Source organism: Ranitomeya variabilis, chromosome 2 (assembly GCF_051348905.1).
Source record: "Ranitomeya variabilis isolate aRanVar5 chromosome 2, aRanVar5.hap1, whole genome shotgun sequence".
In the NCBI taxonomy this organism is placed as follows: domain Eukaryota; kingdom Metazoa; phylum Chordata; class Amphibia; order Anura; family Dendrobatidae; genus Ranitomeya; species Ranitomeya variabilis.
The window spans coordinates 461,512,891-461,536,007 of record NC_135233.1 but is presented as its reverse complement, the minus strand read 5'-3'; the positions used below and the strand labels follow the sequence as shown (position 1 = coordinate 461,536,007).

The following is a 23,117-nucleotide window of genomic DNA, read 5'->3' as shown; positions in this document are numbered from 1 at the left end:
TAAATACTCATCGTGGGAATGTAGCCTTAGGGAGACATGACCGATTTTTGATCAGAGGGTCGGATCTAACTTGGTAAGTCTATGGAACCGTGAAAAAAAATCAGACCACACTCAGATGACATCACGGACTGTCAGAAGTTTGTTTTTAATGTGCGTGGAAAAATTGCACAACAGACTTAACCCTTAGTGTTTTGTGGCTTTTTTTTTGCCAGTCACACATGTGATCGCAGTCATACACACCTGAATCTAACTTTGGCTCCATGTCTTAACGAGAAACCTTAGGTGTTCTTATAATAAAGCAAGTCCAGCAGCCACATTCTGCATGCTGTCCCACTAAGGTATGTACCGGTGCCTGCTTTGTGCATGGTGGGGCTGGTGGTCATTCTTCTTCATTGAATGTTTATGTACTATATGTGATGAGGAATGGCAGGTAACACAGCCCGGGATGCTATGTACTGACCTAAAAATGATCCATTAATGTATAAGGCTATGTGCACAAGATACGGATTTGCTGTGGATCCGCAGCGGATTTTTCTGCGCAGAAACGCTGCAGATCCGTACTGTGATGCACAGTACAATGTTATTCAATGGGATTAAAAAAAATGTGCATATGGTGTGGAAAAATCAGTGTGGAATTGCTGCGGATTTCAAAGAAGTGCATGTCACTACTCTTGTGTGGATCTGCAGCGTTTCTGCACCCCTCCATGATAAAAAAACCGCAATGGTAAAAACCGCAGAAAATCGGCATCAACTCCGCATAAAAACCACGGCAAATCTGCGGCTGCGGATTCTGCCAGGAGATGCGGATTTTGTGCAGAAAATTCTGCACCTCTCTTCCTACGTGTGCACCTAGCCTAAACCTGATTGAGCATGGAGGAACACACTGGTCTTTGCTGCAGATATTCAGGCTCCGTCTTCACCCTGTATGATTTCTTCCTTCATCCATCTGTAATCCCACAAAGGGTATGTGTACATGTTATTTGTTGCAGGAATTTTTGCAAAAATAATTGATATATATATATATATATATATATATATATATATATATATATATATATATATATAAATTTTTTTTTTTTTTTTTTTTTAGAAAGTTGTGGATTTTAGTGGCATTATTTGCTTTATCATACAGTGTACTGTGCCAAAAAGAAGGATTAAAATTGAATTCCAGGGTCAGGGTGCAAGTCATTTGATTGTATGTAATACTGTAGTCATTAGAAACAGTCAATGAAACTGCAAAATAAACTAGCCACCTCCAAATCTATTGGATTGCACAGGGCCCATATATTGTTACCTAGGGGCCTCTTCTGTCTGTTTGCCAATGACTAGGTAACATAACTGTTCATTTAAACTAAATAATATATAATTTTTTTTTTTTTTTTTATATTTCAGAACATCAATGATGGGAGAACCTTCAGCAAGTTCCAATGATGCAATGACTGATGAACATACTTTAATTAATCCAGGTGAATGCAAGTCTTAAGAAACTAGACAATACCAGAGGTGTTACACTTTTTTTTTTTTTTTTTTTTTTTTTTTTTTACTGCTAAGAACTTTTTTTTTTTTTCAAACTGCTGCTGGATCAGTTTTTAAGCATGATCACTGCACATGTGAACCTAGCCTAAATGGGACACTGTGCTGCTAGTAGTGGTATGCACAAAAAAATCAATCAGGTAATCGGCAACTGCATGGTCATAAATTGTCGCACAAAAGGTGTTATTTATAAGGCCACATGTGATTGTGGTTTAGAGTACGTGGGCAAGACGATAAGGGAGTTTCGCAAAAGGATTGGCGAGCACCTTCGTGACACTGCGAATAAGAGAAACTCCAGTGGCAATCCACATAAACCTCCAAAAAAAAAAAAAAAAAAATTCATTTCATGGGCATTGATAAGATAGTGCCTCCACAAAGAGGGGGTGACTGGGACAAACTAATACTCCAAAAGGAGACAAGATGGTTATTCATGCTAAAAACTGTACAACCCTCTGGATTGAATGAGTTACAATCGTATAGCTAGTTTATATAAACCCACAGCAACAATCGTAGAGAGTTACTCTTATGTTCCAACAGTTTATATGCAACATCTGGTAGGGTTTTGTTAAGGATGGCCTCTGCTGAGTGGGGGCGCCATATGCGCAGGATTTTAGGGCGCCAACCCCCACGACAGGTAGGGTCATCTAAATAGGGTTATACATACACTTTTGTTAACCAACTTTTGAGATATATATATATATATATATATATATATATATATATATATATATATATATATTATATACTGTTTTAGCTATCCTTTGTAGGTTTGAGGATTTAACAGGGAACGCTATTTAGGGACAGTCTACGTCGAGTGGGGGCGCCATATGCGCAGGTTTCTCTTTGGGGTGCCAACCTCCGCAATAGGTAGGTAACAAGGAGTATAGATATATGAAAGTAGGGTATCCACAGGGTCACTGTTTCCCACATATGGTGGTGGGTGTTGTCCGGCATACTGGGATTTTATCCCTTTAGCCTGTATTTTTCCTTTTTATCCCTTCAATATTGCAGTGATTTTTACCCTTCGCCACGACCACACCCCACATGAGAGAGTGAGAGGGATCCGCCCCATAGGAACAGGAAACCTACAGAATAAAAGGAGGTGGTCTCCTCTCCTCCTCAGTTTAGGTTTCCTGTTTCTATGGGAATCCGAAGTACCTGCAGCAAGAGGATTCCTGGGCCATGCACCCACCTGCGTCGGTGTCTGTGGGAACGGCAGGGGCTGCGGTTCCAGAGGCAGCGGCGGGGGAGCCACTGTCTGCAGCCTTCCCCCTCGTCTGGTCAGCCACCATGGTCCGGGTCCGGTGCCACTGGTCCGCCCGGCTCATGAGGACGCGTGCGCTCAGCGGCCGGCTTCTTATCCAGCAGCCGCTGCATGGTGAGGAGGAACGGCACGTCTAACCCGGAAGTCGCTGGAGCACTTCCGGGTTGGGTCCAGGGAGGCAAGAGATTCGGCGCCAGATTTAAAAATGCAGCGCTGGCGTCGGATGGTGTGTGTGTGTGTGTGTGTGTGTGTGTGTGTGTGTAAGTATGGCTTCACCGGCTGATGTAGCGCACTTGCCTGCGACAGAGCGTTCCCAGCAAGGAGACAAGCGCCAGGAGCAGTGCTAAAAGTGGGGATTGACCTCAGGAAAGCGATCTGCCACCAAACAGAGGGATCTTTTACCAAAGAATCCGCCTCCAGAACTGGTACCTGTCAGGTTCACTGGGTGAGTTTTTAAAAAGCCTCTTCCCATATGCTGATATATGTTCCTCCTGTATCCCCTTCCTCTAGACTAAGAAAAGGACACATAAATCCAAACACAAAGAATGTGCCTTATGTTCGCAACCCCTCCCGGACTCATATACAAAGAGGTTATGCTCAGAATGCATCATACTAACTTTACGGCAGGAAAATGTAATGACTCCGTCTGACGTTAGAGCCATAATCCGTGAGGAGATGCAGGGTTTGGCGCATGCAAGTAGCACCATTACCCGACAGCCAAGCGGGTCCCAATCTCCAGCAAGCTCGGAGTCGGAGGTGGTACATAGATCCTCAGAGGAAGATGAAACTCAGCCGAGTTCATCCAAAAATGAAGGGGGACTTTGTCTACCCAATAGCAGCGTAGACAACTTAGTAAAAGCTGTTAGAAGCACGATGGGGTGCCCAGATGAGAAGGGAAAGAAATCAGCTCAAGACATTATGTTTGCAGGGTTAGGACAAAAAAAGCGTAGATCCTTCCCCATCATACCCACAATTGAAGAACTAGTTAAAAAGGAGTGGGGAAAAACAGCATACAAGAGGATTCTTACCATCATCTGCTAAGAGACGCTACCCCTTCAGTGATGAAAAGCTAAATTCTTGGTCAAAAATACCAAAAGTTGATGCCGCAGTAGCCTCAACTTCCAAGCAATCGGTCTTGCCTGTTGAAGACTCGGGGACTCTAACTGACCCATTAGACCGAAAAGCAGAAGCCTTACTTAAAAGGTCATGGGAGGCTAACACTGGGGCATTCAGGCCAGCTATTTCTGGTACATGCACTGCAAGGTCGCTGCTAGAGCGGATGGAGCAGCTGGAGGAACAAATTAGAGGTAGATCTTCGAGAAATACAATCCTATCGAAAATCCCTCTAATAAAGGAGGCAGCAGCGTTCCTAGCCGGTGCCTCTGTGGATTCGCTACGCCTAGCAGCCAGGTCAACCGGCCTAGTGAACACAGCCCGGCAAACACTCTGGTTAAAAAACTGGAAAGGGGACGCACAGGCCAAGGCAAAACTTTGTGCGATTCCCCTGCCAGGGTGAGCTCCTGTTTGGGAAAACACTGGATGAGCTCTTAAATAAAGCAGGAGAGTCAAAGAAGGGCTTCCCTAACCAATATTTTCCCTCTTACAGGAGAGCCTTCAGAAGACGCCCCTTTACCAGGAACAAACCAACTGAGCAAAGGGAGCGCTGGGAAACAAAGGATTCAAAACAAAAAGGTGCTCTGTTTACTGGATCCTATAATCCAAAACGTAGCAAGTACCGCTAACTATGAAGTGGGCGGTAGATTAAAATATTTCTTTTCTAAATGGGAGCGAATAACATCTAGCCATTGGATTCTGGACATTATTAAATATGGATTAAAATTTAGAGTTTGAGAGCATCCCTTGGGATTCTTTTATAGTAACATCTCCAAGAGGACAGGAACAACAAAAAGCTCTAGAATCTGAGATCCTATCTCTTCTATCTAAAGTATTGATAGAAGTTCCCCGGGATCAAGAAGGAAAGGGGTTCTATTCCCCTTTGTTCTTGATCAAGAAACCAATGGTTCATTTAGAACCATCATAAATCTCAAGAGATTAAATTCCTTTTTGCGTAACCATACTTTCAAGATGGAATCTATTAGTTCTGCCATCAAACTTTTGTTCCCTAGGTGTGTCATGGCTGGGATAGACCTAAAAGATGCCTATTATCTTCCCATACATGCTGAACACCAGCAGTACCTAAGGGTAGCAGTCGTCCTGGAGGGACAGGTTCGTCACTTTCAATATGTAGCAATGCCCTTTGGGCTTTCTATGGCTCCCCGCATCTTCACAAAGGTGATATTAGAAGTGATGGCTCATCTACGCCAACGGGACACTTTGGTAATACTCTACCTGGATGATTTTCTGGTGGTAGGAGATTCTATAACTCAGTGTAAAATACGATTGTCTAACACTATCTCATCCCTACAGGAGTTGGGTTGGATCGTCAACATCGAAAAGTCCAGACTGAACCCAGAGACCATTCAAATATTTCTAGGGATCCAGCTAGGCTCAAATCAAAAAAGCTTCCTCCCGCATTAAAAAAAAGTAACTATACAGTCAAAGGTGTCAGACGCAATAGAAACCCCCCACATGACACTAAGAAAGGCTATGTCCTTATTAGGATCATTATCCTCATGTATCCCAACTGTACCGTGGGCTAAATTTCATACCCGTCAGTTACAGTATGAAGTATTATCAATCCAGGGGAAAAAACTACATCTGGAGAGTAAACTAAATCTTTCCAGGGATGTCATAAAATCCCTATCATGGTGGCTAGATATGGAACACCTTTCAGAGGGTGTACCTTTGGATATTAGACCCATCTAAAATAATTACTACTGACGCCAGCCCTACGGGGTGGGGTGCACATAGGGAGAATAATGTGGTCCAAGACACCTGGAAACGAGCAGAGTTAACATGTTGTTCCAATTGGAAAGAATTAAGAGCGGTAGAAAATGCCTTCATTCATTTTCTTCCACAGATTCAAGGAGCACATGTAAGAGTTTTCTCGGACAATTCCACCACAGTGGCCTATGTAAATCGTCAAGGGGGTACACTGTCAGGAAGTCTCACCATAGCAGGAGAGATCTTCCAATTGGCAGAGACTCATCTTGCATCTCTAACAGCCCTACATATCAGAGGGGTAGAAAATACCAAAGCGGACTACCTCAGTCGAAACATGCTACGCCAGGGAGAATGGACCCTAAAAGAGACCTATTCAGAGCAATAACAAGATCATGGGGTATACCTCAAATAGATCTGTTTGCCACAAGAAGCAACAGACAGGTAAAAAGATTCGCTTCCCTGAACTTCAGGGATCTTCCAGACATGTTGGACTCTCTACACCATCCTTAGAAGTTCAAACTGGCATACGCATTTCCTCCTATGTCTCTGATTCCACTAGTGATCAGGAGGGAACAAGCAAGGGTAATCCTCATTGCACCCTTTTAGCCAAAGAGACCGTGGTTCTCTTGTCTCCAGAGCATGTGTCTATGCGATTCATGGATTCTCCCAATAGACAAGGAACTGCTGTTCCAGGGGCCCTTCTTCCACCCGCAAGTGAAAGGGCTTCACTTGACGGCGTGGAATTTGAGCGGCAGTTACTAAGTTCAAGGGGATTTTCAGAACAACTAGTAAACACCCTGCTACTAAGTAGAAAAAATCTACCACCCTAATATATAGTAGGGTATGGAAAAAATTCTTAAACTTTTATACAATACCATTCACTAGGCAAGTTCCAGTGACGCCTATTCTAGAGTTCCTACGAAAAAGTAGAGAATTAGGATTATCAGTAAACACCTTAAGAGTCCAGGTCCTCAGCATTAGGAGCCCTATATGGATGTAATATAGCAGCTGATAGATGGGTCTCCAGATTTATTAAATCTTGTGAACAAAGTAATCGGGTCCATATTCCCCGTCTACCTCCATGGGATTTAAATTTAGTACTAGAGTCCTTAACTGGCTCCCCGTTTGAACCACTAGATTCCACACCTCTAAATGTTCTAACGTATAAAGTAGCCCTATTGGTAGCCCTAACCTCAGCTAGGAGGGTTAGTGACATCCAGGCCCTCAGTAGACCCACCCTTCTTGCTAGTATTTCAAGATTGTATAGTCTTAAAGCCTGATCCCTCATACCTCCCTAAAGTGGCATCCACCTATCACAGATCTCAGGAAATCTTTCTCCCTTCCTTTTTTGATTCCCTGTAACCCCAGAACAACATAAGTTCCACACCTTAGATGTCAGAAGAGCCACCCTGACTTGCATAGAGAGATCTCAGACATGGAGGCAGAGTAGGGCTCTGTTTATCTCCTTTCAGGGCCGCAAGAAAGGACATGGGGTTACAAGAGCTACCATATCTCGGTGGATCAGAGAAGCAATCTGTTTGGCCTATACGTCAAAGGGCAAAGTTCCTCCAGTGGGCATAAAAGCACATTCAACACGAGCCATGGCTTCCTCCTGGGCGGAACAGGCGGATGTACCAATTCATTTGATATGTAAGACCGCAACTTGGTCTATACCTTCTACAACCATTATAGACTTGATCTATCCACATCTTCTGATCTAACCTTTGGTAGAGCTGTTCTTAGTACAGTAATCCCACCCAGATAATGACTCTGAATCTCTCATGTGGGGTGCTGTCGTGGTGAAGGGTAAAAAGCAAGATTACTTACCGGTAATGCTCTTTTAATGAGTCCACGACAGCACCCATTTACAACCCTCGCTGATTATACACAGCTCTTTTAAGTTCACAAATAATGGTTGTATAGAGTTTAAGAAATTGATGTTGCTGAATAAGAATTAATACTAAAGCTTTTGCGGTTCCCTTTTTATACTCTGTAAACTGAGGAGAGGGGACCGCCTCCTTTTATTCTGTAGGTTTCCTGTTCCTATGGGGTGGATCCCTCTCTCTCATGTGGGGTGCTGTCTTGGACTCATTAAAAGAGCATTACCGGTAAGTAATCCGGCTTTTCAATTATAAAGTTCTTGCGTCCTTGCTCACTCTCCTTATCCAAACAACATATGGTGCAATTGAGTATGACAGGTAAACAACCAGCCTTTGTTTGGCCACAATAGGGGTCATAGAAATATGCTAAGTAATTCATGAATCTTATCAATCAGTGAACAGGATTATGTTAAAGTCATATTAAATTTCCTGTTTCCAAGGTGTCAATCATATATGCAGCATAATGCGTAAAAGAAAATATCTGCACTATAACAGAAGTAGGCACTTTGGGGGACTACTTGGCATTCACATATGCATTTACATCCCATTAATTCATAGGCAGGAGCCAGCTCATATCTCGCACTACGCTCGGCCCTTGTATAGTGGAGCGCATGCGCCCCATGACAGGGAATTCCAGCGCTTGACAAACCGGGAGAGCGTCCCCTTAGGCCGGCGTCACACTGGCGAGTTTTACGGACGTAAGAGCGCAGAAACTACGTCCGTAAAACTCGCATAACATACGGCACAATTATTCTCAATGGGGCTGCTCCTATTAGCCGTATATTACGGTTCAGTATTATACGGCTTTCTACGGCCGTACAAAATCGCAGCATGCTGCGTTTGTCAGCGTACTGCGCAAAAAAATCGCCAATGAAAGTCTATGGGGGCGAGAAAAATACGGATTCCACACGGACCTGCAGTGTGACTTGCGAGAAATACGCAGCGCTGTTAGTGAAAAGTCGGTAATTCAATTGCCGGCTTTTCATTTCTCCTGCACAAACCCGACAGGATATGAGACATGGTTTACATACAGTAAACCATCTCATATCCCCCTTTTTTGCATATTCCACACTACTAATGTTAGTAGTGTGTATGTGCAAAATTTCAGCGCTGTAGCTGCTAAAATAAAGGGTTAAATGGCGGAAAAAATTGGCGTGGGCTCCCGCGCAATTTTCTCCGCCAGAGCGGTAAAGCCAGTGACTGAGGGCAGATATTAATAGCCAGGAGAGGGTCCATGGTTATTGGCCCCCCCGTGGCTACAAACATCTGCCCCCAGCCACCCCAGAAAAGGCACATCTGGAAGATGCGCCTATTCTGGCACTTGGCCACTCTCTTCCCACTCGCGGTGGGATATGGGGTAATGAAGGGTTAATGCCACCTTGCTATTGGAAGGTGACATTAAGCCAGATTAATGATGGAGAGGCGTCAATTATGACACCTATCCATTATTAATCCAATTGTAGGAAAGGGTTAAAAAACACACACACACAATTGAAAAGTATTTTAATGAAATAAACACAGCGGTTGTTGTAATAATTTATTGTTCTCTCAAATCCATTTGCAGTCCCTCGCTTGGCAACATAATAAACACACAAGATACATACCTTCTGCTGTCAGATCAGGTCCCAAGATGTAATCCATCTGAAGGGGTTAACTAATATTACAAGCAGGAGCCCTGCAAATGCAGCTGTGCTCCGTGCTTGTAATTCCCCTGCGAATGAATGAAATGTAGGTCATTGACCTACATTTGATTCATTCGCGGTGAGGCGCCCTCTGGTGGATGTTCTCATGAACTGCAGCCTGGGAACTTTTTCCCACGCTCCAGGTCATATGAGGACATCCACCAGGGGGCGCATCACCGCGAATGAATGAAATGTAGGTCAATGACCTACATTTCATTCATTCGCAGGGGAATTACAAGCACGGAGCACAGCTGCATTATAGCAGGGCTCCTGCTTGTAATATTAGTTAACCCCTTCAGATGGATTACATCGTGGGACCTGATCTGACAGCAGAAGGTATGTATCTTGTGCGTTTATTATGTTGCCAAGCGAGGGACTGCAAATGGATTTGAGAGAACAATAAATTATTACAACAACCACTGTGTTTATTTCATTAAAATACTTTTCAATTGTGTGTGTGTGTGTGTTTTTTAACCCTTTCCTACAATTGGATTAATAATGGATAGGTGTCATAATTGACGCCTCTCCATCATTAATCTGGCTTAATGTCACCTTCCAATAGCAAGGTGGCATTAACCCTTCATTACCCCATATCCCACCGCTACAGGGAGTGGGAAGAGAGTGGCCAAGTGCCAGAATAGGCGCATCTTCCAGATGTGCCTTTTCTGGGGTGGCTGGGGGCAGATGTTTTTAGCCAGGGGGGGCCAATAACCATGGACCCTCTCCTGGCTATTGATATCTGCCCTCAGTCACTGGCTTTACCGCTCTGGCGGAGAAAATTGCGCGGGAGCCCACGCCAATTTTTTCCGCCATTTAACCCTTTATTTTAGCAGCTACAGCGCTGAAATTTTGCACATGCACACTACTAACATTAGTAGTGTGGAATATGCAAAAAAAAAGGGGATATGAGATGGTTTACTATATGTAAACCATGTCTCATATCATGTCGGGTTTGTGCAGGAGAAATGAAAAGCCGGCAATTGAATTACCGGCTGTTCACAGATATCGCGCTGAATGAAATCTAAATACAGAATATATATATATATATGTGTCTCAATGACACATATATATGTATATATAGTTTCCCGAACATTTGAGCACATAAATCCATTAGATGTCGGTTTTGCAAGCCTGCGCAAAAATCTCGCAGTACGGATGCCATACGGATTACATACGGAGGATGCCATGCGCAAAATACGCTGACACACCCTGACTACGGATCACTATTTTGGGAACATTTCACCGTATTTCGGCCGTATTACGGCCGTAAAATACGTGGCGTATTGTCTTACGCCGAGTGTGACGCCGGCCTTAGGACCGGAAATAGAGTAAGCTCATGATGCGTGTTACACGCCAAAGGGCGGAGTCTATTCAACGCGGCACTGAGCGGAATCTACAAATATCACAGAGGGGTGAGACCCGCAATAGCAGCGGACAGGACTAGCATTCTCCCCTGATGAATCCATGAGGAAGAAATGCGTTGGGAGACGATTTTCACAGCACTGAGTTTCTACACAAGGGCTCGGCACAATGTGTACAGAGACAGAGGAATGGCGGGTGATGAATATGTGGTGAGATCTACCCAAACGCATGGGTTTATTTAATATACATGGTCTCATGCATCTTAGTTCTCAAATACATTATTCCACTGTCTGCCTTTGAACATAACGTGTCCTGAATGAATCTATGGGGAAAACTCATGATGTAAATGAGTAATTTGTATCCCATAGATGTATGGATGGTTATTCTTATGTTAATGGCACTTTGAAATGCTAGATATGTGCTGCACATTTGCACTGACAGAGCTCTAATTCAAACACATATGGCATTTTTTTTTCATTGGTCATATGAGTAGGAATAACTACATGTGGTGTCTTGATAATTGTATTGGACACATAACATACATTTTTTGTTTCTAACAGATTATAGGCAACTTTTTAGGCCTAAGTTGATACAGGTCTGATACCAAGACACAATTACACTATGTAACTTGATTTTAATGGGTGCAATCTACATCCATATACCCATATCTTTGGAGAGTTGCATATAATTGGTTTGCATACACCCATTGTGATAATAGAAACATTCGGATTGGAAGCAATCCTAGTACTGTCAGTGCTGGTTAGTCGATCATTGTTTTTGTTTCTTGTCTCCCCTTTCCGTGTAGGTGATAGGGCACTAATCACACTAGCGGGTGTGTGTGTGTATGTGTGTATATATATATATATATATATATATATATATATATATATATATATATATATATATAATTTTCAGCACTAGATGGCATAGCAAAAGCCGGCAATTGAATTACCGGCTTCTATCTCCTTCCCAAACCCGACATATGAGACATGGTTTACATACAGTAAACCATCTCATATCCCCATTTTTTTTTTTTTTTTTTCCACGCTCGAGTTCATATGAGGACATCCAGCAGAGGGCGCATCACCGCAACTCAAGGTAACTACAGGACATTCCCCTGCACTCCATTCATTCCCTGGAGTTTTACATCCACGAGCATAACTGCATTAGCAGAGCTCCTGGGTGTAAAATGATTTACATCGTTGGACGTTCCAGAACGCCGGAAGGTATGGGATATTGTTTTTTTTTTTCCTTTTTTACAGAACGAGGGTCTTCAGGTGGATTAAGAGAATATTACAACACCTTGTGTCTTTATTTCATTAAAGTACTTTGTAATTCTGTGTGTTTTTATTAACCATTTCGTACTATTGGATTAATAATGGATAGGTGTCATAATTGACGCCTCTCCATTATTAATCTGGCTTAATGTCACCTTACAATAGCAAGGTGACATTAATCCTTCATTACCCCATATCCCACAGCTACACGGGAGTGGGAAGAGAGTGGCCAAGTGCCAGAATAGGCGCATCTTCCAGATTTGCCTTTTCTGGGGTGGCTGGGGGCAGATTTATTTATAATTTTTTTTTTTTTTTTTTTTTTAGCCAGGGGGGCCAATAACCATGGACCCTCTCTAGGCTAATGTCTGCCCTCAGTCACTGGCTTTACCACTGTGGTGGAGAAAATTGCGTGGGAGGCCATGCCAATTTTTTTCCGTGATTTAACCCTTTAATTTAATAGCTAGAGCGCACAAATTTTGCACATACACACTACTATCATTAGTGTGGAATATGCAAAAAAGGATATGAGATGGTTTACTGTATGTAAACCGTGTCTCATATCATCATGTCGGGCTTCGGAAGGAGATGGCAAAAGCCGGCAATTGAATTACCAGCTTTTATGATATCTAGCGCTGTATGAAATATCTATATCTATTCTCAGTGTGATTTTACTGTACATGGCACTGAATTGCCGGCTTTTCTAGAGAACACCGCTGCGTATTTCTCGCAAGTCACACGCATGGTCCGTGTGTAATCCGTATTTTTCTCGCCCCATTGACTTTCATTGGCTTTTTTTTTTTTTTACAGAATCGCGGCTATGCCACCACCATAGACTTGTATTTGAACACTTGAAATCTGCAAATTAAAAATGTTTGCGGCTTCAAGCACATTTGCTGTGGTTTTGTAAATCAAAACTGCAGCAAATGGGAAGTGATATCATGGGTATCCCATCATGCCATCCCATAATCCAGGGAGACGACAATCTCGGATCATTCCTGGATGATGGCTGGTATGATGCATACTTTTTTTTTTTTTTTTTTTTTTTTGTCCCAACTTTATTTGTGCAGGAAAAAAACCCTCAATCCTCATGCGGTTTTGTTGAGGAAAAATCTGCTACTATTCTACAATGTGGGCTCATAGCCTTCTATGGCTTCTTGGGCTATGTTCCTATGATGAGTATTTAGTTAGTTTTTGATTTTGCAGCATTCCTGTGGACTTTAAACATTAAGTTGATTTTGGGATTCTTTTCAATAAAATCTACTAAAACCTATTTTTGTTTCAGAAGCATCAGTGGAACGTCTTTCAGGCAATCCAGGTGAGAAGATGTGTTGTTTTTTTTTTGTGTTTTTTTTTTTCCATTCTGAGTTAGTATTATATATAATTTTATTTTTATTTTTTTTTCTTTGCTAATGTCATAGGCTGGCAACCCAAGGAATGCAGCTCATGTTATATATTTTATAATGATGTGTTTGCCCCTTGTGAGAAATGATACTCCAGTCAGGTTGTGTGGGGGTTTTAATGAAGTGGTCATGCCCTTTCCCACCCCAGATCCATTCACTCTGGTGGATATGGTAAGTTGCAGAATTTTTCTGCAACCTTAAGTTGTTGTGTAAGTCTACTCCAGCACTGGACGGAGTAACTTTGAGTGTTTTGATGCATTACTGTAATCTTCAGACTATAGGATGCACCTGAAACTTTCAGAAGGAAAAGGAGGGGGGGGGGGGGCGGTTGAACTAATGCATCAAATAAGGGGGGGGGGGGGTCTGTCTGAGGCCGGGCACTAGCCTCAATACCTGGCAGTATTGATGCGAGAGGCTCATGCCAGTTTCTTGCATTGTACCCTCAAGTGTGACCCCGGCCTTACAATTAGAATTCAGCGTGGGTGGGGGGGGGGGAGAGAATCGGGAACGCAGTCACAGGAGGCGTTTGGTGGTCTGGCGACTATCTGAATCTTATCCCAGGCAGGTTTGGTGGTGCAGAGGCTCCGCCGACAATTTATGAAAGCCTGGAGCCTCTTGCACTCCCATTGCTATAATGCGATGGCCACTTGGAGGTGGCGCATGTGCAGACAGATCTTGGCAATGAGATCTCATCTCGCCTACGGTGGCCGTTTTCAAGGAGGCCACTGCATTTCATCAAATGATGTGCAGGGGCTTTAACAAAATGTTGGCGGAGCCCCCACACCACTGAACCTGCCGCAGCAGCCTGGGATGGGAGTCAGATCATTGGACCATGAAACAATCCCTCTTCCCAGCTGTGGGCTGGCAGAATTGCCTGACTCCTGGTAAGTGCATTCGGACTATAAGACACACCTCCATTTTCTCCCAAAAAAAATTTTGGGGAAAAAAGATGTTATAGTCCAACAAATATTAGCACCATTCACGAATACCATAAGTTGTAAAACCAGTTATAGGAATAAAAGGCAAAAAAATCGTCAACAACTAAAGTTGAAAGTTGAGAAAGAAAAGTGACTTAAAAAAAAAAAAAACTGCCATTGATCTGGATTTTTTGGGGGGTATTTTTGCTAAAAGATGACACTTTTACTCAGCTGTGGTGCCATGGAGCAGCTGTTCAGATCATTGTCCTGTTTGCTGTTGTGAGTTAGTTGCTGCAGTTACAAAGTGGTCAACACTTCAGCACAGCGTAACTGAAGACATGATCCTTGTTTCATGAGCCTTGGTTTGTGTCCACGTGACCCTTGCACTGTGGACCTCTACAAGTGTGGGGGTGGGATAGAAGGACATTTCAGTAGTGAATATTGCTGCAGATTTTGTTGTAAAAATAAAATAAAACTTCTTTGCAAGTTTCTTACGTTTGAGGTGCATGATTTATTAACTTTTTGATGATGGAATATTTCCTGTAAGACCCCATACTTCACCTGCCTCCTTATCACCTTTGCTATTACTGCCATACATGTACAACGGCCATGAGCGATCACTTTAAAGAGTGCGATCACAGGTTCAAGCCCCCTTGACTAATTAGTAATGGGGGGGGGGGGGGAAATTAGATCAATACTATATTGAGAAAATGTCTGACCTGTGCCTGATCACTACTGATGGCCTCACTTCTGTTTATTACAATGGTTTAATTTCAGGTTCCCGGGTCTTCTGTGTGGTGGTCTGGATACCCTTCACCATAGGCATGGTTGTTATAGGTAAAGCTTTCTCGTGGATTATGAGTAATGACAATATACTGCTGTAATTTCTTACCAAACTCCTCTCGTCTATTCAGGGACCTTGTATATGAATCGGTGCGCAACGGATCCAAAGATTCCCATCTATCTGATCGTGGCCGGCTCAGTATTTCTATTTGGCGTTGTGCTGCTGTTAATTCATAAGGCTTGTCAAAAGCTGATATTTGTCCTGGAGGTGTTCCTGTGCATCTTCTCAGTCTGTTGGTTTGCATTAGGTAAAGTAAAAACGTGGGTGCGTGTGGTCCACTTAATTTGAAAATGGATGTTGGAAAGGCTAAAATTAGCATCTTAGAAATGAAGCCAAAGAGTGCTTACGAGTCCACGCGTAGTCAGTCTCTAGCCTGACAAACTGCTGCAGCTTGAACTGAGTAGTGTCAGATAGCAGCAGGGAGGAGGGTCACTGAGAAGCTGTTTAATTAGGCTAAGTGGACAGGGAATGAGTTAAACTTAAATTTTTTTTTTTTTTAATACAGCTATTCTAATATGGAATTTCAAAATATTCCATTTTCAGTTCTAAAATGTATCTAGTTTATGGAGAAACTGGGATATTTTTAAAATCCATATCAGAATGGCGGTATAATACTCTGTGAAACTTCTAACGCCTTAACAGCTTCTCAGTGACACTCCTCCCTGCTGCGATCTGACACTGCTCACTACAAGCTGCGGCAATTTGTCAGGCTGTGCCAGCAGAGACTGAATACACTTGGACTCAGGAGAACTCTTTGGCTTGATTCTTGAAATGCTCATCTTAATTACAGGATTGTACATTCTTTCTTACATGACTTTTCAAAGTAAATGGACAAGCCTACTAGTATGCAAGCTTGCCTGTGAAATCTGGTGATTAATCCATTTTGAATGAAGTCCTCCCCAATATATGGGAAAAATTATGTACTGTGTATTTATGCAATTTACCTGCTAACTTTAATGGACACGGTTTGCCGTGCAGTTGTATGCCACACTATTAGATTTCATTCTTAAGAAATGTATTCCCTTCTTTCTAGGCAGCATCTGGGTGTTTACAATTTATAATGACGCTTCCAAGGACTGCCATTATATTCTCTTCAACTTTGCCTTTGGAGCCCTCCTATTTCAATACATCTTATTAGCTTTTATATTGTCATTTTTCTGCGTTTGCTCATCTTGCTTAAGTTTCATGGTAAGTGTCTGTACCGTTAGAAATCCTCGATATATCGGCATGCTCCTGGACATCGTACACATGGCAGAGCTGCACTTGCATTGACTCTACTACAGTTGTAGGCTTTGTTTGCCATTGAGTCCCAGACTTCTTATATTAAATTGCATTGGTATAGTAGGGCAGTGTGGATCTTTATGACTGTAGCACTATGGCACCATTCAGCTTGTAGCTGGTAATAAACCATAGTGCAGACATGAAGGTGAGACGTGTCTGTGTGCCTTGTTTATCCGGGATTGAGTTATCGATGACCAATCCTTAAGGTGCCATGTAAATCGGAATTAAGTGTACAGACTGGCGGCTCTCCCGAGTGCAAAAGCTGCATATAAATGCATGAAGTGGCCATCCTCGGTTCGGTATAGCCGCCGGCCAGTCTGTGTAGTGCAATCTGATCTCGTTCGATTTTATATGGCCGTCCAACTGTACCCTTAGGATGGGTCATCAATGTGGGATGGGGTAGAAGCATGAAATTGGTGCTGTGTCCTTAGACTAGGTCGGCACAGGACAATCCTTTTAATTCAATATATTTTATTGGTATACTTGTATGCCCAGTTTACTTTATTCTACCGATACCTGTGAGGTTGCTGTAGAATTGGTGTTGTGCACATGTTCTAGACCCTAGAATAGGACGGATTCACAAATCCTGGCAGAAGATGTGATGTCAATGTCTCCATCCGATGCTGGAATATCCCTTTAACGTGACACCGAACTGTAACTGCACTACATCACAGCTGCACTTCACTTCTCAAATGGTGATTTTTCAGAAGGCTGAATGAGCTAAGCAGCGCCACACAGGTTCACTGGTTGTGCGTGGAACTGCAGCAAATCCTAATCAAGTTGGGGCTCATTCAAATGACTATTAAATGCAAAAAGTCCTCTATTCACCAATTTCTATCATTAGTTTTATTTCCGTAAAACAGGTCTTCGATTTTGAAAATCGAACAGCCACAGGCTATCACGGGTACATGTTCTGTCCATTAAATACATGGATGAGAAACTGACATCTGAATGGGCCCTAATTAGATAGGAGTTGCAATAGAAAATATTAGCTACAGTCTGTTCTCACTCTGCAGCCATGTAATATATGGGTTAACCATTACTGCTTATATTAAATAATTAAAACTAATTTTTTTTCTTTTTTTTAGGCTGCAAGATTTGTCACAAATGTTAATGCGGAATAAGTACATCTATTTCTACGAGAATGTTAAGACACCATAAATTGCCTTTTTGATGTACTTAGATTTGTTATCTTTTTTTAATAAAGCATTTTTGAAATATCTTTTGGTTTTTCTACTCCTTGCCCCATAGAGTCAACTAAATATCTCTAGCGTGAATGATTTTCTCACTTACAAATATTGAATGGCAAAATGCATTAAAGGAGTAAAGCTTATGTGCATATATCTTTTTCAGGGGTATCCTGCCTGCAACCCACCTGAAAAAGCCCAGAGAAACTTACTGAAAGTGAACATGGTGCACAGCAATGTAAAATCATTGCTGTGCAAATGTTACATCTTGTATCACGTCGTTTAATCCCTTCAAAGTTTGGAAACCTTGATTATTGCCACTGAAGATTTTGCTTATTTTATTGTGATGTGAAAATTCCACCAGAGTGCTGGAATACATCCTTAATTTGTTTAAAAAAAAAAAAAAAAATCCGTTGGATAGTGTGACCTTTCACGACTGCCAAATTTTTGTTTTTTTTGTTTTCACAAAGCGCCAAACTTTTCACGTACAAGAGCCAGCAAGGAGCTTTAACTTGTGTAAATCAAGTGTTCATAACCTAAATGATTGTGTAAATCTGATTACTGGCGTGTATGGGTCCTCAATTTGAAGAGGTGGGTGTGTTTCTCTGTCGGAGTGTTGTGCAGGAAAATAGAACCTAGTTGCCTGGTGACATTCATCTTGGCACTTAACAAAATGAAAAGTAAGATCTCGCCGCATAAGAAACAATTAGAACTACAGTAACTACCACAATAAATATGTGAAGAGTAATGGTCAGTGTTATCACTGTGCCAGAAAAAATCTCAGAACGGTAAACAGGCTGGCCATCGTATGTGACAGCAACATCATATTTCTATAAATGGCAGTCACCAAGGTTCATCATTACTATTAATACACCCTGGCACGGCTGGCTGGCTCACAGTAAGGGCTCATGCAGATGTTGGAGTACAGACTGCCCAGGGGTCTCCTGACACGAACTTGCTAGCCTGATCTATGCCTAGGAGGTGGTAACGCTCCAGTTAAAAGACCTGCAGACAGTCTGTGCGCATATTGTCTATGCTCAGACTGGGTTTCGTGGTTGTCTGCATGATCCTTAAAAGATGGGAGCTCTGATGCTAAGGAGCAGTGTGCAGCTTCACTATACTAATGGAATTTTGATACAGAAGAAATGTAGATTGGCCAGGCTTTAAAGATACATGTACTCCCTCCCATTCTGACTTTGATGGTTTTAATAAATACCTTCGCTTTATCCATGGGCATAATACTGCTCGGACAACACAGGGTGAGGGTAAAACAGAGTGGCAATACTTTGCCAAATGACAAACACCTCGAACAGTCACAGCAAATAACTAAGATGGTGCAAAATTAGAGTCTCACCCTTCAGCTGACTTGCTGGGATTAAAGCAGCCGTGGCTTCCAGGAACAACTACCCCAATCTGTAAGGGTATGTGTCCACGTTCAGGATTTGGTCAGGATTTTTCATCAGTATTTGTAAGCCAAAACCAGGAGTGGGTGATAAATGCAGAATTGGTGCATGTGTTTCTATTATACTTTTCCTCTAATTGTTCCACTCCTGGTTTTGGCTTACAAATACTGATGGAAAATCCTGATGCAATCCTGAATGTGGACACATACCCTAAGGGTATGTGTCCACATTCAGGATTTTATGCAGGTAAAATCCTGACCAAATCTTCACCTGAGGTCACTGGCAGGTCACCTGCGTTGTCCTTGAGGTTTTTTTTTTTTTTTTTTTTTTTTTCTGCAATGTAAGGACATGCTGCGTTCTTAAAAGACGCGCCGCATGTGAGTTTTCTCGGTTGTGCCGCATGCGTCTTTTACTGCATAGTGGAGACAGGATTTCATGAAATCCCCTCCACTATGCAGTAACATCTGGACAGTTGCGTATCCGGGGGGCAGCCGCGGCATGTGCCCCGGGCGCAGCCGACAGGGGGCGCCAGCGGGCTGCCTGATGATGCGGCGGGCCAAGGAGGCTCCTCGTCGGCTGCTTTCTGCCGCCCCCACACTGAGAGTCCCGTTCTCTGAGCCGGCTGTCAATTTAACAGCCGGCTCAGAGAAAGTTCTGCGCGTGGAATCCCAGCAGCGTAATTACCCCACAGCAGAGCCACACACCACAGCTGTTATTGCCGCTGCTCTGTGCGCACAGGACCTGGGATGAGGTCAGAGGAGGGGAGGAGTCAGGAGTCACATGATCAAGGGCCTTCGTGTAGTGCAGGACTCTACTGGTTCTCATGGTGCTGGACGAAGGAAAGGTTTGTGTGGGGTCAGGAGTGGTTTGTGTGGATGTAGCAGAGCTGTGTGTGTATGAGGTGTACAGAGCGGAAGCCGTGTATGGAGCAGAGCTGGGTGTGTACGGAGCGGAGCCGTGTGTGCAAGGTGTATGGAGCGGAGCAGTGTGTGCGCGAGGTGTATGGAGCGGAGCCGTATGTGTGCGAGGTGTACGGAGCGGAGCCGTGTGTGCGAGGTGTACGGAGCGGAGCCGTGTGTGTGTACGGAGCACAGCCGCGTGTGTACAAGCTGTACGGAGCAGAGCCGCGTGTGCAAGGTGTACGGAGCTCAGCTGCGTGTGTAGGAGTAACTAGATGCGGCCATTATACTGTACGCAGTGTGTGTGTGCGTGCATGCGTAGCGCTGCGGGTGAATGTGCAGAGACGTAAATGGTTTTGTGTGTGTACGGGGAGGAGAGGCGAGGGCAATGATGGGGCTGACAGGGAGAGTGCAATAATTGGGATGGAGGGGGATGAGGAAATGATGGATGAGGTGGAATGGAGTAAGGAGACATTATGGGGGAGAAAAGTGAGTGGGCACAGAATAGAAACAGTAGTGGGTTCGTATCATGGGGGGACAGTGTAAGGGCACAGCCAGGAGGGGACAGTATACCAAGGAGGGGGACTGTGATGAGAGAGTACAGTATAAACACTGGGCCCTATAGGGGGGACACAGTGTGAGAGGACAGTGTGGAGAGGGCCGGTATGGAAAGGAGAGGTCAGTGTGAAGAGCATGTACCATAAGAGGGACAATGTGGGGTCATATTTTGTGCAGACAATATAGTGAGGGGCAATTTTTAACTCAGGAGCATTATAATGACACTTGTATCTTTAAGGGGATCATGTGGAGATTTTCTGCAAAAGAACGGAGAAGGTGGAAGTCTGCAGAGACGGCTGTGGATGAGAAAACTCATCATGGGGTCTGGACAAGATGAAGAAAAGGAGAACGACTCCAGAGGCGACATCATCTATCAGGTACCTGGATGTAAATGTTATTTGTGATACTGACTAACTCTCATGTTTTTATTTGTTAGGAGTATTAAAGGGGATGTCCAGGTTTGTGATGAGTCTGCAGTCATTCTTTGTGACTGCAGACTTCTGAATTCTCAGTGCGCACTGCACGCTGTCAGGATTCTCTCGTGCTGGGGATTTACATACATGCGGTCACATGCTGACTAGACATGTGTGGCCTCCGTCAATGAAAATGAACTAAGAGAGGCTGGGCACGTCTAGTCGGAATGTGGTCAGAAGTATATAAATCACATGCTTGTGCTGACATGACCGTCCACCGGCAAGGGAGAATCCTAAAAGTGTGCAGTGCATGCGTTGTGAGAATTCAGAAGCTGCAATGTCAGGATTCAGCTCTGCAGGTTCCAGTAGTCGTCACATGGACACTTCACTCATATGCGATTTTCATACTTATGGTCCTGTGACAACGAGCTTCTCTTCTGCTTCTCTCAATTTTTCACTGAATATTGAAAGCATTAGTTAGAGGAGCTCGCGGGCACATGACTGAGTGTGAAAATCACATATGTCCTGGGGGAGGGGGGGGGGCACCAAAATGTAATCTTGCCCCGGGTGCCAGAAACCCTAGATACGCCTCTGCATCTGGACGCTGCGTTTTTTATGCATGCTGCTCAATGCTGCGTCAAAAACGCAGCGTTTCCTGAACGTGGACACATACCCTTACACCCACAGAGAGGACGGAATTACAAGTTTAGAAAGCTGACGCGCCATTGAGACCTGCTTCTCCGAACAACTCAATGGAACCAGGTGACCGGTGGGTTCAAACTCTGACTTCCTCGAACATATCCATAGTTTCAGCGATGAAGCAGATCTGTCTTCTTTCAGCTGGGGCTGTGGTCCCCCCCCCCCCCCCCAAAAAAAAGCTGGCATCCTGTAGAATGTCAAATCTGTGCCCCTCATGATGGAGCCATGATGTTCTCGCTGCTGTCTGTGGTTTTGAAAAGTCTCTGGGTCTCATGTTACAGAAGCATATCCACCTGATATAGTTTACAACTGTTGTCCTTCAAGACATCATCCATATGGTAAGAGGAAGGTGTGATGAGAGTAACTCATATTGTTTGCATATTTAATCAATCTGCATAGTTTTTTTTTTTACACTCTCGTTTGCAAGTCAATAAGCCACAGGATCGCACGTAATAATCAATCAACGTATTATCAAACATCTATTCCATTACCCTAGGTCTCTCTCCCTCAAAGATTGCAGACAATGAGCTTGCAGCAAACTGCAACGCCAGAGTCCCATTCAGGCTCCTAGAAACAATAGTCAGTTAATTAACCAACCAAAAAAAAGACACATACATTTCAGTCAACATAAAGATAATAGTGTATGTCTACTGAATTTGTTTGGATAATTAAGATTAAATGTTGTCGTCACAATTAGTCTTTTCACATGGGCCAAATGGACCTTTTTCTCCCCCTAAGCTCCAGCGCCCGGATGAGATTGCAACCACTGCACCTATGATAATTATGCACCCTGCCCATGGCACTGTTTTCTGAGTCAAATTTTCAGCCAAAGAATTTATAGAAGGTAACAGGAGCAGATTTACTGCATTCTTCAACCTTTCAAGGTACAAAGGACAAGAACGTCATGAACAGCTTCCACATCTTGCTCGCTTAGCCGACCAGAAAGACCATTGCTTCAATCATAATCCATAATTTTTTTTATTTTATTTTTTACATAGAACAGCAGCAGGGATAATTTAAATTGTGGGGTAAAAAAGGTGAGTACCCAATATTTATCTGTCAACTAATAATTTAATATGATCTCGAATGCCTATGAAAAGACGAAAAAATAAGAGGATGGCAATCTTGTAGACTAGAAGAAATTTAGACTAGTAATATAGCGACACAAGGAAAATTGCTAATTTCATTACGATGTGCGTGATAAAGGAATCGGTAGAAAATTGAAACGTAGTTTCAGACTATGATCACAAGTTGTGCTCTTGTAGCATTTTTTTTTTCTGCAGGCAAAACCTGCTGTCATGGTAGCAAAGAAGCTCATAAAAAAAAAATGCCTTTCTTGGTGCATTTTTGTGACTTATTGCTTATTTTTTTTGGTGCAGATTATATGTTTACTTTGTTTAGTAAAGTTTTATTAACCAAAAACACTGCAAAAATGCATGGTTGGGCTTTTTGCACTAGTTTTTCTATGGGTGAAAAAACACTAAAAATGCTGAAAGAAGTGACATGCTGAAGATTATTTAAAAAAAAGCTGCAGTTTTCCAATTCGGTCAGGAAAATAAAACAAGTGCGGTATTTGCATAAGATTTCTGAAATGTCAGCTTTTGCTGGTACTGTTAGGTTGAACAATTAAGAAATGCACACCCAAGTTGCCTACTCCTGGCCTAATGGATATTG

The 23,117-nt window shown here is 43.1% G+C and overlaps 2 protein-coding genes across 3 annotated transcripts in view; both read left to right on the top strand.

Moving 5' to 3' along the window:
- The first annotated feature begins 401 nt into the window (after positions 1–401).
- Positions 402–17,504, top strand: LOC143809594 (uncharacterized). Its single transcript, XM_077292639.1, has 7 exons — positions 402–430; positions 1,393–1,466; positions 13,125–13,157; positions 14,937–14,996; positions 15,074–15,250; positions 16,037–16,191; positions 17,373–17,504. Exons 1-7 carry the CDS (start codon positions 417–419, stop codon positions 17,406–17,408), a joined length of 549 nt encoding a protein of 182 aa, XP_077148754.1. The 5' UTR covers positions 402–416; the 3' UTR covers positions 17,409–17,504.
- A 4,810-nt stretch (positions 17,505–22,314) lies between these two features.
- Positions 22,315–23,117, top strand: part of LOC143806687 (uncharacterized) — a 43,188-nt gene continuing 42,385 nt past the window's right edge. For both annotated transcript variants that reach the window (XR_013221537.1, XM_077287489.1), the window contains exon 1: positions 22,315–22,480. The gene's annotated coding sequence lies outside the window, so the exon portion shown is untranslated. The remainder of the gene's footprint in view (positions 22,481–23,117) is intronic.

Coding starts and splice junctions, on each gene's coding strand:
- LOC143809594 (XM_077292639.1), top strand. Junction 1,467..13,124: donor ACATACTTTAATTAATCCAG/GTGAATGCAAGT, acceptor TTTTTGTTTCAG/AAGCATCAGTGGAACGTCTT. Junction 13,158..14,936: donor ACGTCTTTCAGGCAATCCAG/GTGAGAAGATGT, acceptor GTTTAATTTCAG/GTTCCCGGGTCTTCTGTGTG.